The 18,705-nt window shown below is 37.9% G+C and overlaps 1 protein-coding gene across 1 annotated transcript in view; it reads left to right on the top strand.

Annotated features, from left to right (window-relative positions):
* LOC121421339 overlaps nt 1-18,705 on the top strand; it is a 47,662-nt gene that overhangs the window by 1,332 nt on the left and 27,625 nt on the right. The window contains exon 2 of the mRNA XM_041616026.1: nt 174-1,396. Coding sequence (XP_041471960.1) covers nt 174-1,396 — 1,223 coding nt within the window. The remainder of the gene's footprint in view (nt 1-173; nt 1,397-18,705) is intronic.

The following is an 18,705-nucleotide window of genomic DNA, read 5'->3' as shown; positions in this document are numbered from 1 at the left end:
CATGGTGAAGATGATCAAACTAATGATTGATAATAATTTGCGACAAACCACGAGCCTGTCAGTCGGTTCTTAAAAGCAATAGATGATCATTACTGCTCCCCCTCTTTGAACTTTGAAGGAGGTTCCTTCACTAAACTAATAATGATGCTATTTTTTAAATATCTTTCTTGCAGTCTGTACTCAGCATCTTCGTCAAGTAGTTCCTCACCGAGTCAGGGGTCCCCTTTCGAACCTTTCGATGGTATTACAAAACTTCCGACCAATGATAACGATGAGATGAAACTTTTCGCTGGTCCCGGGGAGCCTGACACACTCGCTTTGGTACCAGTCACCTCATGGTACAGCGAACAAAGGTACATACCAATCTCCGCGGAGGTACCCTGGGAAAGTCACGTGACTTCATACAAATGTAATACAGGAAGTTTTAGGGTACCAGTGGTGAGCAAAACTGCACCACCAGTGAGTTCTGGTGAACCGCTGGTAAGTGAAGGTGTATCGGAGGTGTCATCGCATGTGCCTTTGAAGACGCAGCATGCTGCTTACACGTATGAAACCAAGGACAGCTTCCATTTTGCAGGTGATGATAGATGGATCAATGGTATACCTCAATATAGCCATGCTGTGTTTGGTGGTACTGCCGGAACACGTGGCACCATGGTAGACAGTCGTGGTGGCCAATGTCTTGAACCTGGTAAAAGGCCACAAACTCACACCAAACATTGCTTTAAGGGTAAGAATACTGAGGCCTATCATTCTACAGCTGGTGACACACCTAATACCAATGCTTCTCGCATGGCCGTGTCTTACAAATGTCTTCCACGTGGAGCCAAGCGGTGCCTGGAGGGTGCCTTTGATAATTGCACCAAGACTGTAATGTACCCTCCACCTCCTGATTTCAACCTCTTTGATTTCTACTGTGATGGTAATTATCCCCAACAGAGGTATGGAGGAATTCCCCTGTACCACACATGGAACAGTACCAACCATGGAACGCACCAGGATATGGTTTCCTTGGATACCTCTCGAGTCGGTGTACCATCTGAACCTTGTAGAAGACCATTGTCGCCCTTAGATAAAGGTTTCACTTTCAGAGAGATGATCCATCCGCATGTGCACCCTACACTAGCCGACGGGTGTACGTTGGTAACTGATGTACGCAGTGTCCATCAGAGTCGTCTACCAAAACAGTTTCAGAGGTACCCTTTGAGCCAAGGATCAAGGACAGCATACTGGTTAAACAACTATCGTTTCCCTAATGAAGACGTGCGAAACCATCAGGAAGAGTCCAACGAGTCATTGACAGATGTACAGAGGGATGACTGTTCACCGCAGAGGGCGGGCCATACAATCTGTGACGAGGTAAAGATCCTCGACGGTAATCCTACAGGCAAAAGTGGTAAGCGGATAAGTTTATCTTAAGAATGATTTGTAGGAAAATGACTAGAGCCTCAAGAAAGTTAAAATTGTAAATGTTACTTTATAAAAAATATCAAAATATCGAAAAGCACCCTCCTGAAAAATAAAGAAAGAAAATAATTGTGATGACTTCATGTCTTGTTCGAAACTGACAATGTGTAATGAATGCCCCTTAAAATGTACTCCAAATTTTACCAAATGGTTGGTTAAAAAGTACTGAAGAAAAACTTTGAAATATCGTGATTTTGTTATTTCATATCCGATTTGCATGAATGTTCAGCGTAATGCTTGCTTGTTTTCCCCTATCTAATCAAATCCATTTTCTGTTGGGGCGGACTTGACCTTTAAACCTCATCTTCTTTCTTAAACGCAATGTTGTGATCGGAGGGTGGTGATGAGACGGACGGCCTAGACGAAGCGGAGGACGAATTGCAGCTTCATCAACAGTTGGTCGTCCTCCTCTATTCCTAATGTCAACAGACCAGCCCTTGATCGCCTCCAATTATCCTTCGTTATCTCACGTTATTAAACAATTTCATTTCGTTTGCGCTTCCATCGCCTTAGGGACAGGGGGCTTGGTTGCCTTACATGGTTCGCACCATGGAGATATAATATGGAATATGATGGGTTTGCGTGTAACCCCCCCCCCCCCTCTAGAAAACTATATTTAGCGCGCCAAGTGGGAATACGCCCCCCCCCCCCCGCTCTACCGACTATCGCACCTCATAGTAAACATAACATATTGTAAATAAAGTTGTGACATTTTTAGCTTCCCATAATTTTAGCAGAGTGAGACCAAAGTGCAAGTTAAAGATAAATTCCAGTATTGGTAACGATCTCAAAATGACTTTTTACAGAATCTAGTATAATGACCACCCAAAAAATATAAATAAAAAATATGTACCAAAGGATTCTGGAAGAAATTGTGTAATTGCTGAGAAATAAGCAAAATAAGCGCGGATTCGGTCACTTCCGTCGGGTCTTTATTCCAGCAATAATAATACACTGTCTCGCGTGTGCCTATCTGTGTTGGTGATCTTCAGTGTGAACATTTTTCAGCGTAGATTTCAAGATGTAACTGTACCAGATCTAGATCCTCGATGATATACTGACAATTAAGCCTGGTTTTACAGACTTTCTCATGAAATCAGTGTTTACTGTAATTACTGGCATTTCTCTTTAAACCCGGGTTCAGAATACGGGCCACTGTATGTCATCATGGTCATTGGGACCATGGAATAGGTCCATGTTGGGACGCACGCGTGTCATGGCTTTGGTCGATATGGAGTCGCTTTCTCACCGATGTGACTGTGTCATCTATGTGATGATTTAACCATTAACTATTTAACCATTTAACTATCTATTCAACTCTTCAAAACCAATGCTACATTCACACTGACGAAACCTACTCCAGATTGATCAAACCTATTTCCATTATTCCGATGTTATACCAATGACATACCACTGGTCGGTTTAGAGTCGATGTCTTCGATGTGACTGGAGTATAGCGCAGACACACCGACCGTTCCCTTTTTTGAGTATTTGTTCCTCTTTTTGCTATAAATACACCGATACTTTTTTTTGTATGACTTGTTACTCTTTTTTCTTCAAATTTCCGATCATGGAGTATGTTTTATACACAGCGCGCGACACTGGCGCAAGTTTGGACAGTCCCAGACCGGTAAAAATCACTGTCGGGCCAGTAACTTGTTGCATGAAAAGAACAAGTAAATTCTTGCCTACGAGCACATGTTTAAACATGTTAAAACGGTGAATTATCAAGTTTTCAAGTAGAGTCATTTTACATGTTTTTTCATCGACCTCACTACAACAGGCTGGCGATTGTTACATTGAGTCAAATTTTTAAAGATACTCTTTTTTCCTTGGAAGAATACTTTTTTTGGTTGTAGAAGGTTGGCATGTCTGATAGCGGTGTTAGTACAGATGTACAGCATCTGGGCACTTTGGGATGACCCACTCTCTGTAGGGGTACAAAGAGAACCGATTAAGGGGTAACAAAGTGCACCCCTCTGTCGCTCCTAATTGTATGTTGTAGAATTGTATCTGCTGCAGAGCATTTAAATAGCATTTAGATTATTTTTCTGCATACCATCAAGATAATCTGACATGTAGACAAAATTTAATTGATTGATGATAAAAAAGAGAAATTAATTGAATAGGGGTGCTATGCGATATAGATTTGGTGAATATACAGCAGTTAATAAAGTTATCTACCTGTTGAAAAATCGAATTTTGCTGCATCGAATTAAAGATAAATGTCCATAAAGACAAGAGCGTCAGGAAAAAAAATTATGATAAGAAGATGAAGGGGGATAAGGGTAGCCACTTAAACCATATTCCCAGCTGGCCCTGTTCGTTGGGGCGGGCACTATACCATGTAGTCTTTCCTATGTTTTTTTTGTCTAACTGCAATTCGTCCAATTACCAACTAGTCCATGCTTTTATAATTATGCGAAATATTTAATATATATTTCAGCTTCAGATTTATACCAATTTGAGTGTAACATTCCAGTCGTCATGGTCGTAAAGAGTCTTCCTCTTCGTGAATTCTTGGACCATTGGACAGTTTATTTTCAAGTGGTCCAATGCCAATTCGTCAAATTACCATTTTGTCCACAATCATTATATCTTGGTCTGCTATCAGTTCGTCCACTATCCACGTGGTCTAATTGCCATTTCACTCACTTCCTATTTCGTCTAATAACCAGTTGGGCCAATAAACATTTGTTGTAGGGTCCAAGCTTGGCATAAATGAATGAAAATAAAATGGATATCAGATAAACTAATATAAGACGAAATGGTCATAGACGAACTTAGACGAAATGATGATTGGACCAAATGACGAAATATTAGACGAAACGTTGATGGACGGAATGGCAATAGACTAAACGAAATTAGACCATGTGGTGAGTGGACGAGTTAGCAGTAGACGAAGTGGCAATTTACCTTTCCTATAAAGTCAGCAAAAATCAGCATCATGAAACGAACACACATTATACAAACATGAATCCAAGCAGTGCCCACATAATTATCCTTCAAACTGAATCAAATTTAACAAGATCTTAGCGTGGCATCTCCATCAAGCTCCTCATCAAAATGATACCCCTGCACTAGATCACCCAATGAAATAAACACGTAATTGTGATATAATAGCGACGGAAAATGAACCCTAATTGGGCTATGAGGGTGTGATTAAGGAGCATTAAATGAAATTAAGGGTCGTTATGTTCATGGGGTGGGCGTTTTAACGGGTGGCGTGTGTACCATACTCGGGGTTGTGTTTTTTGACGACTGCGCGCCGAATTACTGCGCGGTTTGCACTATAATTGGCGGCCAATGATGCTTGCCGTATCTGATATTTCATATCATCTTTGATGATCGTTTGCTGACAAAGGTCATTGAGTGGAGATGGTCTGAATAATTTGTTTATTTTCAATGAACGATGATTGTCTTAATAGCGGTGTAAAGTGAGTTTATAATATTACAATTACATAACTTCTCTATCAATCGATTAAAGAATACAGATAATGGCAAACAATGTTTATATTGGTGGAGAATTTGGATGCAATATACACACATTTTCATTTTCATTATCCCAAAGACCGTCGGCTCCTTAGGTACCCCTCCCCCCCCCCCACTGTCTCTCCTCATTTATTTATCCACACCCTTCTCTCCCTCTCTTTCTCCCGTTTCTCCCCCCCCCCTCACGTCCTCCCATTCTCCCCTCTCCCCCCTCTCTCTTCCTCTATCCTCATCACAATCCTCCCCTCCCCATCCTATTTTCGTCCTCAAGTTCAACGAGCTGAATCACGAAAGAGAAAAAAACTAGACCGTGAACGCGGTGGGTGTTATACCGCCCTCTGCGTTTCAATTATGAAGCGACCCAGGTAGAGTACAAGTATTGATGTGTGGTACAAACTCCCTTGTCACCGCTGCTTTTACAAGACCTGACTATAATCATGTTCATCACATATTGTGAAACTCTCACAGAAAATGCTCCGAAATGTGTATTCTCTAAATCTCAAGGCTTAAAAACGAATCAAAATTTTCTGTGAATAGTAACTAACCATCCGAATGTTCACATTTATTTTTAAACTAAAAGATTCACTTTAAAATCTCAAAAGATTGAAATTCAAATTTTTTAGCTTTATATCTCAATCCAGAAGGTTTAAATATAAATCTAATATTCGGCTGGTCACTATTCGCAGATTTGTTTACATCCTTGGAATTTAGAGAGTAAGATTGGTGGATAGGTTGAGAAATTTATCTCATATTTTTTTCCCATATTAAATTTTGTAAATAATGCTTGCTTTATTATGAAATGAGAATGATTTAACACAATCAAACAAAATCAATAACACTCACAAGAGCAACAACAGCTTTAAAATCTGTAGGGTAAAATATGAATTGGGTATTAAATTAGCCAGTTAGTAGGGAAATTACTTGAAAACGTTTTTTTTTTTCTCTCGCCGAGGGCTCACAATGCCTGTAGAGTCTTATGTATATCAGACCCGTTGTGGTAATTATTTGTGCGGGTTTTTATGAAGGATAGCTAGCAGAACATGACCATAAAAATCCGCAGAAATCTTTACTGAAATTTGAGCACATACATCTTGCATATGAACATGGACCTATTACGAAATAGGTCCATGATATGAATTGGCTCGAGAACATTGTGACGTTTTCAACCAATGGAATGGTAATGTAATGAAAAACGGGAGGAGCGTATGAGCAGAAGCGGTAGATGAGTGGAGGGGGGGGGGGGGAGGTGGCTGGAAATAAAATTGGTATTTGATTTGGTTTGGTTTCATTCAAGAAAGGTTAGTCTTTGAACGTGTAGATAGAACTCAATACGAATTTAACTGACCCAAATCTTTAATTTGATTTGAATTGTTTTATTTTCTAATATAACATTCATTATATCAGCATAGATATTGTTATCTCATCAAAACACACACTCACACACAAAAATAGGCCCTATAGAGCAAATCGAACGAGGGTTAAATATATTTTTAATGGTTTCATTAACCGCATCCAATTTTCATCATTATTTTCCAGTATTTATTATTTTGTCAGATTGTTGTTTATGCTTTGAATTTACATTTAGAGACTTTTAGAAATAGAATTGTTTATTATTGTTTTTTATTTATATTTTTATATTATTTCCCTCTATACGATTGCTATAATTTACCTATAACACAATTGTTCATTATCTTTGAGTACGTTAATTTGCGAACAGTATAATTGTCCATCTTATATGATTTATGTTATTTTTGGTGACCCAACAACAGCACATGTACATATGTTACGTCGACAACTTATCAAGGTATGTTAATTACTCCCTATTATGTTTTGCGTTTTTAGAATCAGAAGAAGAGGGAAAGCTGAAATGGAATGTTTTCAACTTTCAAGGGCAACATCTGATGATAATCATTCAAACTGTTGTCTGTTTTGGACAGATATCTATTTCGGGATTACGCGCCCTTTATTCGTAGTCTTTTGCAAATGCCCTTTAATGATTGCCAACGTTATTTGAAATTCTAAATACTTATATATGCATGAAGAATTGTGGGTCATTTTATTATTGGTATATCAGGGCTTACATGAAGTTTGGTTGATATTGATATTTATATCCGTTGGACACATATTCACCACCACCACCACCAGCATCATCATCATCATCGTCGTCGTCGTTGTCATCATGTCAATCATCATTATCACTTTCATCATCATCCACCACCACTACCACCACCATCATCATCATTCTAATCACCACATAGTCTTCATTATTATCAACAACATCATCATTATCATCATCTTCATCACCATCGTCATCATCATCATCCACCCCAATCATCATCATCATCACAATCATCATAGTCACCATCATCATCATCATCATCATCACCATCATCATCATCATCACCATCATCACCATCATCATAGTCACCATCACCATCATCACCATCATCATCATCACCATCATCATCGTCACCATCATCATCGTCACCATCATCATCGTCACCATCACCATCATCACCATCATCATCATCATCATCATCGTCGTCGTTATCATCAACGTCATCCTCATCATAATTACCACCACCTATCATCATCATCATCATCATCATCACCATCATTATTTACAAGCCCAATTTTCTTGATCGGAGACTAATTTCTACGAGGCTTTACCCGAGTGCCGATCAGTCTATTTTTGCCACGCCGCTGGATGCCGTCGACACGGTCTTTACCGAGAGGTAGATACCCCGCTAAAGACAATTCCTTGCGAAAGTTTAGTCTCATCCCAGTAAAATACTAGATATTAAAAAGGATTAGGCTATCATCAATTAATAAAAACCGAGTACTTACTGTATGTCCTGGTTATATTTTTCTTTACATGGGTTAGTAATGAGTCATTAATGTTGATTGATTTAATTTCAATAATAGATTTCTTAATTTACTTTAAGGCCGTATTCGTCAAACAAAATATCCCATTTTCTATCTGAATATAGTGTAATAAAAACCGTAGATGTATAAATTGTTATCGTTCTGCTCAATTCTCTAGTTCGCTCGCTTTGGTCACTCGCATTCCACCCAAATAGCCTTCTCCGCTTTGATCTGCATTATTGATACCAACGTTTGCACATGTGTTTGAAAAAAAGAACATGTATTTAGTGCAAAAAGGCTATGTCTTTTGGGGGAGATGGAAGGGGGGGGGGTAGTCCCCAAGCTCCCTCGCGCTACGCCGCAGAGATAACGTGGACGCTTGGATTGGTTTTGTCTGCTGACGGTCGATTTTGCGTGACTGGCAATGGTTTTGGCAGAAATTGAATTAGTCCGTTCGTTGAGCGATCTGTCGGGCTGTTCGGCGGGCTGGGGATGGTACGTTGATGGATAGGGGAAGGGGTCTCACATGGGGGCAGAGTTTTCAAAGAATTCATCTCTCAGGCTTCACTGAATTATTGATGATACATTATATACATTGTTTGTTGTTTACTTTGTTTATTTATTCGTGCCTTTGTTTATTCATCAACTTGTTGCTTCATTTACTAATTGCTTATGTATATGTGTTTTTGTTTATTCATCAACTTTCTTTTGCTTCATTTACTAATTGCCTATGTATATGTGTTTTTGTTTATTCATCAACTTGTTGCTTCATTTACTAATTGCTTATGTATATGTGTTTTTGTTTATTCATCAACTTGTTGCTTCATTTACTAATTGCTTATGTATATGTGTTTTTGTTTATTCATCAACTTTCTTTTGCTTCATTTACTAATTGACCCATTGAAAACAATCTAGATTAATTACTCTCAAATTTACACATTTATTCATGTATATGTTCATAATCTATTCATCTTTTCATTTACAGACAAGAATAAATAAACATCAACAAAGGAACAAGCAATTACAAGAAAGAAGAAGATTAGCCAGAAATGTAGCCTAAACATAAATAAACAATCTATTCATTTTTTAGTTATCTATACATAAATCCACTAAAGGCCTATCTATATTGATCTATCTGTATATTGTTTATCTATCTTGTTCATCTAGCTACCTCCCAATACATCTCTCTCTCTTTCTGTCTATCTATTTATCTATCTATCTATCAAATGTTTATGTTTTTATTGAGTTAAATGTTTTGTTTTTTGTTTTTGTTTAGTATAGCCCTCATTGTTAATTAATGTTTTATGTTCCTCTTTCATTTGCGTGCTTTCCATTTCTCCTTTCATAAAAAGAATTCATAAAAAGGTGAAACTTGCAGTGAAACTCCATCGTAGACGAATTACTCGACCGCCCTTGAATGGAGACTACACCCAGTCCACTAAAGAGGGGTCTTGTTGCTCGGTTCATTGTACCGAACCAGCGTGCATCCACAGACTCCAAGCTGGTTCGGTTAATTAAATTTTCACCAAAGGAGGGCAAGAAATGTCTTGTAAAATCAAAGAAATTTGAAAAGTCGAAATGAAATACCAGAAACGGTATGACGTGGGTTAATACGCAATAAAGCAGAGAGAGAGAGAGAATGTTGTATTTTGGTTTCATTTGTTTCGTATGTGCGGCACGCGTCTGCTTTTATGCATGTGCGATTTCCTCAACCTTAAAAATTCAAAGCAGTGAAGCCAGGTCCAAGTTAAACAAGATCATAGACATTGATTGATGAAAAAAAGCTATAAAAATTATTTTAAAAATCATCAAAATGAACCCCCAAATTACCATGTTCTTTCAATCGCTGTTTTGCTTTGTCGCCTTTGAGGGTTTTTTTTAATCTCGTAGTGTCCTTCCTTGGCACAAGATAAGCCAAACTTTTTGAGGAGATAGATTAACTTATTCGTCATAGGTTTTGACATATGCGAGCGAGTAAAGCGAGCAACGACACAATAGCCCCTTTTTATCTGGAAATGCGTTTTAAATATGTATAAATCTACCTTCCCAAAAACTTTCACTCATCTTTAGCCTCAGGAGGACACTTTGGGATTCAAAAGGCCCTCAATATGGTGATGAAGCCTAATGGAGATATTTAAAAAAAATGTGATTTGGGATTCATTTTGGTGATTAACAATAAGCCTCTTTAGATGAGATACCAATTTAAGTTACCCCTTAATCTATTACAGGGGCTCCCAAAATTCAGCGCAAATCCCTAATTACGCGCATTTCATTGGACGGAGACCAAGTTGCGATTAATTTTTGTTAAGTTGCATTTGATGCCAACTATTTCTGCAATGATTACATGTCATTTGTGAGTTTAGAGTTTGGTTGCTGTGATTGTCCGGGGGGGGGGGTTGTTTCATAAAGGTTTAAGTATGACTTATAGTTGCGTACGGTATAAAAGGCTTAACCGCATTAGTCAGATCATGCAAAGAGGACGCGCACTACTGCACATTGATCAATTAGATTGCGCGTTGCATTTAAGTGCAATTTAAGTAATACTTAAATCTTTGTGAAACACCCCCCTCCTTAATCAATTTTCGACAATGACCTCTTAGCTGTTCATTGTGATTTGACGGGAATTTTCAATAGAATTTCTATGTTGTAGGATCTGTCCCCGTAGCGATTGCGAAAACTCTGTCATAGAAATGAATAGAGGAATAAACAAATTCACTTGCCTATTACACTGTATTATGAACCCAACGGGATCTATCTAGTCATTTCACACGAAGGAAAAAAAGACTCAGTCCAGCTGACATTGTTTAAGAAACTTATTAAAAACATCTCTTTTGATGGAATCATCATTGGAGACATCGACAGAAATAGAAGGAGCGCTTCCTCTGTGGGGGAAAGATTTTAGTTGGACTAACACGCGCGGTTATGACTTTTAACTTGAGTTTATTCCGGATTAGACCCCTTTCTTTCCTCTTTCCATCTAAGGGACGAAATTCGATAGCGTTAGAAAGAAGGCAACACGCAATAATACTGAGGGGTGACGAAAGACCAGGCAAGCATTTTGCAGTGCCATTTCAAGAAATGCTGATAATGGTTCTTATTACCCAGGGTGCCTCTTCTACTAACTGGGGGCCGTTTCATGAAGCTGTTCGTTGTTTAACATAAAGGTGCTCACACAAAGAATCAATAAAGATATATGATATTGAAGATAGCTGCCTATCATTTCATGCAAAGGCCGTTATACGACCTGGTGGGTGTTTCATAAAGCTGTTCGTATAGTAAGTTAAGAACGAGTTTAGGAACGACTGGTGAACATTTCCATCGCCAATGAATGCACCATTTACCTTGTTTGCCACAAGAAAGGATAACCAGTCGTTCTAAAAGACGCTCTTAACTCACGATCAGCTTTATGAAACGACCTTTGCATTGAAATGATATGCAGCTATCTTCAACTTCATATATCTTTATCCATTCTTTGTGAGAGCACCTTTATGTTAAACAACCTTGGGTTGTTTCGACACCTTCATGTTTGGACTCACTTTGTCTTGGTATCATCATTTAACACTTTTATGTTTTAACATCATTATGTCTCAACACATTTATGTTAAGATAACCCTTGTTTAAACACCTGTATGTTCCGACACCCTTACGTCAGCACATTTATGTTTCGTCACTCTTGTTTCGTCACCTGTACGTGTAGGTACTCCTTGTAACAACAGGCCTCTGTTTCGTCACCTTTGTTTCGACACATTATGTTTCATTAATCTTGTTTTAACACTGGTTTATTTCGTCAACCTTTTTTCCCCTCCCTAGTCTCATCACCTTTATGGGTTGACTCCCCTTTGTTTCAACACCTTTCTGTTTCGACACCCTTCCTTCGTTTCAACACCTTTATGTTTCGACACCTTTATGTTTCGTCACCTTTATTTCGACACCTACATGTTGGGACACGCCCTTTGTCTTGGTATCATTTATTTCAACATCTTTATGTTTCAACACCTTTATGATTTGACATCCCTGTTTCGTCATACCCGTTGCCTTATATTTCGTTTCAACACCTTCATGTTTCGACACCCTTGTTTGAACATTTTATGTTCCCTGAACTTATGTTTCGACGTCACCTTTATCTTGTTGTCCTTCGTTTCAATAACTGTATATTTCGGCATCCTTGTTTTGTCATATGGTGTAATTGTATGACAATCTTTATATTGAGAGCATTTTATTCCCACACCCGTTTGTTTTAAATCATTGACTCTATGCTATCAAAAATAATGCTAATTATCGCCGTTGATATCCGCTGTTCCGACACCATAAAGTATCACGACACCGGTTGTTCGACACCAGTGGGTTCGACACTCACACTCTCGGAATAGAGGGTTTATCTTAGCACCTTCATCTATGCCACAATGGAAATACCGTTAAAAGGTGTAATGTGCACCTTCCTGGTCTGAAGGTGCAAGTGGCACCGGCCATGGCACCCAATGTGACGTAATATATTGCACCATTTTATTGAAAAGTACAAAGTTGACTTTTTTTTCTTCGAGAGCATATTGTAGCTTTGTACTAAAGCTAACCAAGTAGTTCCCTGACCCAACGAACCTTTCTGCAAACTCGAGCTATTATCATTGTGACGGAGAGTTGCGTCAATATTCAGAATATTTATGTGGAATCATATCAGTCATTTTGCAATCTTGCGCCAGAAGTAATTGACACACCCTTCCCTCTCATGTATTACTATTACATTGCCATATGCGTCGGTTTTTTTGTGGGGGGGGGTCACAAGAGATTTGCATGGAAATGATGCGTCATGTTCTGGGCTGATGTCGATGCGAGGAGTCGTGACGTATATCGCAAGCGGTGAATGCGTTAAAGTGGGTGCCAAACTCTACTACTATCGCTGACACCTTGCCTTTAAACAACTAATGTTATCCGGTGTACTTTTTAAAGATATAGTCTTTTTTCGCAGACCGTTTAATGTAATCACTTTTGCAGGCATTACAAATCTGTCAAATTTGGGGTGGAATTTAAAAAAAAATCTTCATTTTTTCTTCTATATGTGTTAGTCTGGGATATAAAGAGTAATGTTGGAACCAAGTCGGTTCCTTCTTCGAAAGAAGGTTTTGCTTTCGAAACTACCCATCCATTTTTTTTTTCTTTTACATGACCGCATTGCAGCTGTGTAGCAGACGGATGTCTCATAACATTAAAACTCCGCAGTAAGTGAACGTCGCAGTATTCCATATGGACACTATCACCAGGGGCTGGTGTAGTTGTGCAAATGAACAAGTAAACTGGAAAACCGTTGGTGTTGTTGTTTTCTTCTTCTCTCACACACGTTGGCCCGACTGCGCTCGCAGAGGAAACCTCTGTATTTGCCTCGAATTTAAACGCAGACGTAATCAGACGCGGAATCTTAATTATTTCAATTTTCACCCCAAAACACTACATCTAAATCTCAATCCCAAATGTCCGCGTGACCTACATAGGGGGAAAGAGTCCCCTCGCTCGTATAGTGCTTTAACCCCACAAACTGGTGTCTGCCATTTAAACCGCATCCTTCTCGCTTTTCGCCTGACACCTCGGAGAGATGATGCGTCTTTCCGGCGAAATGTCGTGTCGAGTTTGGAGAAGTGATCACGCCCTCTCGTGACGGATTGAAAGTGACGTTTGGGCGGAAATGGAGCGAATGAAAAAGAAGGAGCGCTGGGGAAAAAGAAGGAAGAAGAAAGACTGGATTTGATAGTTCTTAGTCATCTCGAATTCCATCCCTCTCCCCCTTCTTTCTTCATCAATATATATTTCTCATTGCTTTCATGATTCATGCGAGAAAATACTCCCCCTTTCCGTTGAAGTAATAGACAAGACAAATTCAAGGCGATATAACCGTGATACAGTCCAATTTATTCGTCCTATATGCCCTTTCTTTGCCCTCATATACGATGATTAAACAAGTTCAATAATGCATCATATCGCCTTATTTTCTGTACAGATATGATTTATTATAGAACATCATGTCTTAGCATTGATATACCATGGACCTCGATGTGTTCGTAATAAAGAATCGCACGACAATGAGAATGGGTCCGTATATCCATGGACATAATAGTGACTACTACGTCCGTGGATATACGGACCCATTCCCACTGCCGTGTGATTCTTTATGACGAACACATCGATTGGCCTATCGTAACTGGTCGCGAAATTATTGGACCATTCAAAAAGTTACTCGATCAGTACGATCGCCACGACTGATCTGATACGAGCTGATACGATCTGTGACGATTGCTACGATAACTCCACGATTAAAACCACCGTTTCAATCGTGGCGTAAATCTTGACAGTGGGAACTAACCATTATTAAACGTAGGTGCGATGGTTTCGAATGATTTTGGAACTAGTCCGACTGGGCGTTGTGGCGTGCGCCTGTAATCCAAGCTGTGGGGAAGTTACAAATTGATGCAGAGGTTCGAGCCCTGGTCACGTCTTTCGGATGGTGACGTTAAAGGTCGATCCCAGACGTAAATAATCATATCTGATTGATACACGTCTGACAAAACTCAAATACACACACACACGACACGCTTACTTTTCACAAATGAGTTATGCACAACAAAGTCATGTGCAAATGGGAGGGCCGGTGATATCACTCACTCTCCATTTGTTTTTCGTAATATTTTTTTGTATGAATTTATGCCATATTTTGGCAGGTTTGACGATGAGAAGAATGTTAACATGGTTTATCAAATCACGATTGTTTGCCACAATGCCAATTCCAAATACTCAAGAATGGATCAAACTTGTTTCACATTATAACGAGGAGAGAATGACAGCATTTCATGTTTCCCATAATAAAATACAAAATAGATAGTGAGTGGGTGACGTCATCGTTTCCCTCATGTGCATATCGGATGTGCATATAAGCCTGTTTGTGGGATTAAGAAGTGAAATTTTGAAATATCAGAATTTTCTTATTTTACATCCGATTTTGATGAAATTTTGATTCTCTCGTTTTAATTATATCATTTTTTCTTGTTGGGATTGACTGTCCCTTTAATCAGGGGAGGTGGGGCTATAATTACCTCGCCCTATTATTTGAAAGTGGACAGCAACAAAAAAATAATTTTCTAACGAAAAGTATTATACATCCTGAAATTTGCAAAGTTGCATCTTTTCGGGTGCAAGGAGCATTTCTTGGTGCAAATGATAACAGAGAAGTGCATTTTTGCACCTTTCTGTTTATGGTGCACGATTACACCCTAAAAGGGGCAACCAGTATTCAGTTTATGGTGCAAACTTCACCCTTAGTGTGTGCAAAGTACCTCCAATTCACCCCTGTCTTTTTACAAGAAATCCCCATTTCATCATACTCTATTCAATTAATGATATGTCCTCAGTAGTCTAGTAGCTGCCCAATGTATGACGACACGTATGGTGGCATCCGCAACCGAAATAATCACCCACTACCATCCGAATTATTAACACCAAATCAACAGTTCAAGTCCTAATGAGCGGCCGCAACTCATCAAAAACCGCCCTCAAGCTCCTTTGAATCAATATTTCGTTTCAGAGGAAGGGGGAAGGGGATAGTAGTATTTCCATATTTCTCGGTACCTCCTTTTTTTATTAATCCCCAACCTTGTTTTAAGTTCAAACACTCAATTATCTAATCAGAATGATACTCAATGCACAATTCCCAATGCAAGCCATTAACCAAGCACCTTTTATTGGCCTATCCTTGCGCGCTAATTCGCCAATATTCATTGCCCAAATCTAATTAGCCGCCAACCAAGGCGTCAAGGAATATTTCCATCCCCATAAGGCCGCGAGTGTGTCGCGGCTAGTCTGTGCAATCCAGACGTTATTGAACCCCTCCACCCACCTTAGAATTGGTTACGCTTTTGAGTGCAACTAATACAGTTAAAACCGATAAACTTACGCAAATGAAATGAATTGAATAATAATGATAAAAATAATAATTCAGGATTTATATAGCGTACGTATCCACCTTGTTATAGGTGCTAAAATATTCCGAGTGAAAATGGAAAAAATTCCCCCACCCCCCTCCACGAACTCATCAAAGAAGAGAGTGTCTATCACTAGCACATAATTTCTTATTTGCGAGTAAGTAAATCAATTCATATGACAAAAAGAAATATTGTAAACAAATAAAAAGTTTTGGTGGAAGGTTTTAGGATAATCCATCAAAGATTAAAAAAATTATATAATTTTGATTTGTTTATTCGTGACGTCATTATGCAAGCAGCTTCCCCATAAATCTTGTAGTAAAAAAAATGAAATATCATTTTCTAAAAAAAATCAAAATGATTTCATCGTACTCTCTGTATTTCAACAGACAAATCATTTCACACTAGCTCCTGAACATAAAAAAAACATTAATCGTTAAAAAATGTAATTTACGCATTTGATATTGCATAACGTATTGGGCAGCTGCACGTATATGAAGTCACAAATAAAAAAAACTTAAAACTCTAATAACATTTTTTTGCATTTATAGTTTTATAATAAATCATGAAGAATCACAGTGATTAAAAAAATGACATGATAATAATGTATAAAAGCAAACTTTCTTCATCTTTAATTGATTTTCCTCAAAACTTCACCGATACATCTTTTTTTCTATTATTTTACTAGCATTTCTACAACAAACTTTTCGTCAGGTTGAACTTCCTCTCAATTTCGTGGTAACTGTGTATATCCCTAAACTTGTGTCTTCTACCTGCAAATGAAACTTGTAAGCAATTCATGCATATTCACGACAATCAAGTGTCTGAAATTTTAGACTAACCATGTCTCGGCTCGTGGCTGGAGTTTGTTTTGAGTATGAGGGGGGCATTTCATCATTCGGCACGCTTGCGATTCGAAAGGGGGCAGTTTTCTCACATCATGGGTGATAGGTAACTAACTGGTTTCATCTTCCTTCCAAGCACGATACCGGAAAATTTTGATCCATACATCTTTTCTTTTCGTATAAATTGTTTAATTGGGCAGCTTTTAACAAGGACTTCGTGTATTATACCATTCAGGTAAGAAAAACAAATTCATTGGTTTTTGTTTGTTTGTTTGTTAATTTTGTTCTTTTTCATATAGCGAAACTGTTAGGCAAAATTTCTTTACATGAATTGTTTAATTTGGTGGCTTTCCGAAGGTTTTTTTTTTCGTTTTTATGCCATCCAGGTAAGCAGAAATTTCGTGGATTTTTAGTTTGTTTGTTTTTTTTTCTTCATTTTGGTACAATAGTAATCTTAGTTCTTCCTGAATTACTGAATTTTGCTCGTTATTGATTTTAATGTAAATCGTCAGGACGTGGCATTCAATTATAGTTTTTTATTGGCTTCCATCTAACGTGATTTTTGTGTGATTTTTTTTCTTTCTAAAAGTTATTATGCATTCTAAGCTGTGCTTCTCTCATGAGCATGTATTCGTTTTATTAAATAGACTAGTTGTTTGTATGTTTTGAGCGAATTTTTTTATTTTTAATTGCTTTAGCTAATAATTTATGTCATGCCTTCTGATGCTGGTATCAGTGATTAACCACAATTCATCGATTGGACATTGCTCCAAGGAGTTTCAAACAGACATTATTATTCAATATAAGTTAGGTGCCGATAATTTTCTTGGCAGCATAAAACATGGATAATTCTTAGATTACGGCAAGATCACTAACAATGACTTAAAATCTTCCCATTCCCAATTCAAAACATAATGTAAAATCGTTGAATTGTTTACATTATACTTCGTAAATCACAATATCTTTACTGACTGATTAACGCCTCTTTTTTACCCTTCTTGCGAAATATAGGCCTAGGCCTATATAGACTATATCTATATCTAACAAGTAACATTATAGGAATAGGCCAATAGTATCTTGTCAATGGCCCTTGCGATTTTAATAAAGTATGGTGTAAATTTCTTACAAAGCAATTATCAAACTTGACTATTATGTAATCTTAATACACTCTAAAAACAAATCAGTCAAAAATGACTAGTTAATAGGGTCGGCTGGGTGCAACTGTTATTCTAGTCATATTTGACTATTTTCTAATCTTATTGTACTAGAAATTATTTCTGACTAGAATATATGTCAGAAATGTGAATATCAGTTGCTCCCAACTGACTACTGGTCTAGTCAATTTGACTGATTTGTTTTAAGAATGTATGATGGGTAACTCGATGTAGCTCAAAACCTATTGGGACTGCTGAATTTTTGTTTCACTTTTCTCTCTTTTCCTTCATCTGTTCTCAGTTGTTTAACCCTAAGTTAAACATTACAGGAAACAAAAGTAAAAGACCTGATTGGGGGACGACAAATATAAGATTTTAGACGAGTGCTTTTTATTCTGTATTTCTTTTTGTGCGTGTGCATATACCACGTTCTTTCTATCGAACAAAAGGGAAAGCGTTAGAACATTTCGAATTTAGAACTCATTCATCTATCAAACAGATTACACAAGTTTGAAGAAGCTAATGGTATGCAATTTTCTTTCTTTGATGACTAATTCAAATTTCTCACCAAATACGTGATGAAAAAAGGAGGTCAAACATGGGTCCAAATAACAAAAACAACAACATGAATAATATGTTGGCTTAGCTTTGTTCTATGTGATGAAATATATATTTCTGCTTCCTGATATGTTAAATTAAAAACTGTTTTCTCTCTTCATATCAACCAAGTGGTGAAAGGCGATAGTATTTTTACAGCGCATTGAACAAGTGATTATTTCTACTATAGCACTGCAATAAGGGATGTAAAGTGATACAGGAATAGGTGTCAAAAATTATAGACATTATAGGCATATGTGATTTCCACCTTTTCACATTTCTGTTAAAGCTTTTATTCGATTTTTTTCCTTTTGTACAAATCCG

The sequence above is a fragment of the Lytechinus variegatus genome, chromosome 9, assembly GCF_018143015.1.
Source record: "Lytechinus variegatus isolate NC3 chromosome 9, Lvar_3.0, whole genome shotgun sequence".
Classification (NCBI taxonomy): domain Eukaryota; kingdom Metazoa; phylum Echinodermata; class Echinoidea; order Temnopleuroida; family Toxopneustidae; genus Lytechinus; species Lytechinus variegatus.
This window is presented reverse-complemented; position numbering and strand designations above follow the sequence as displayed.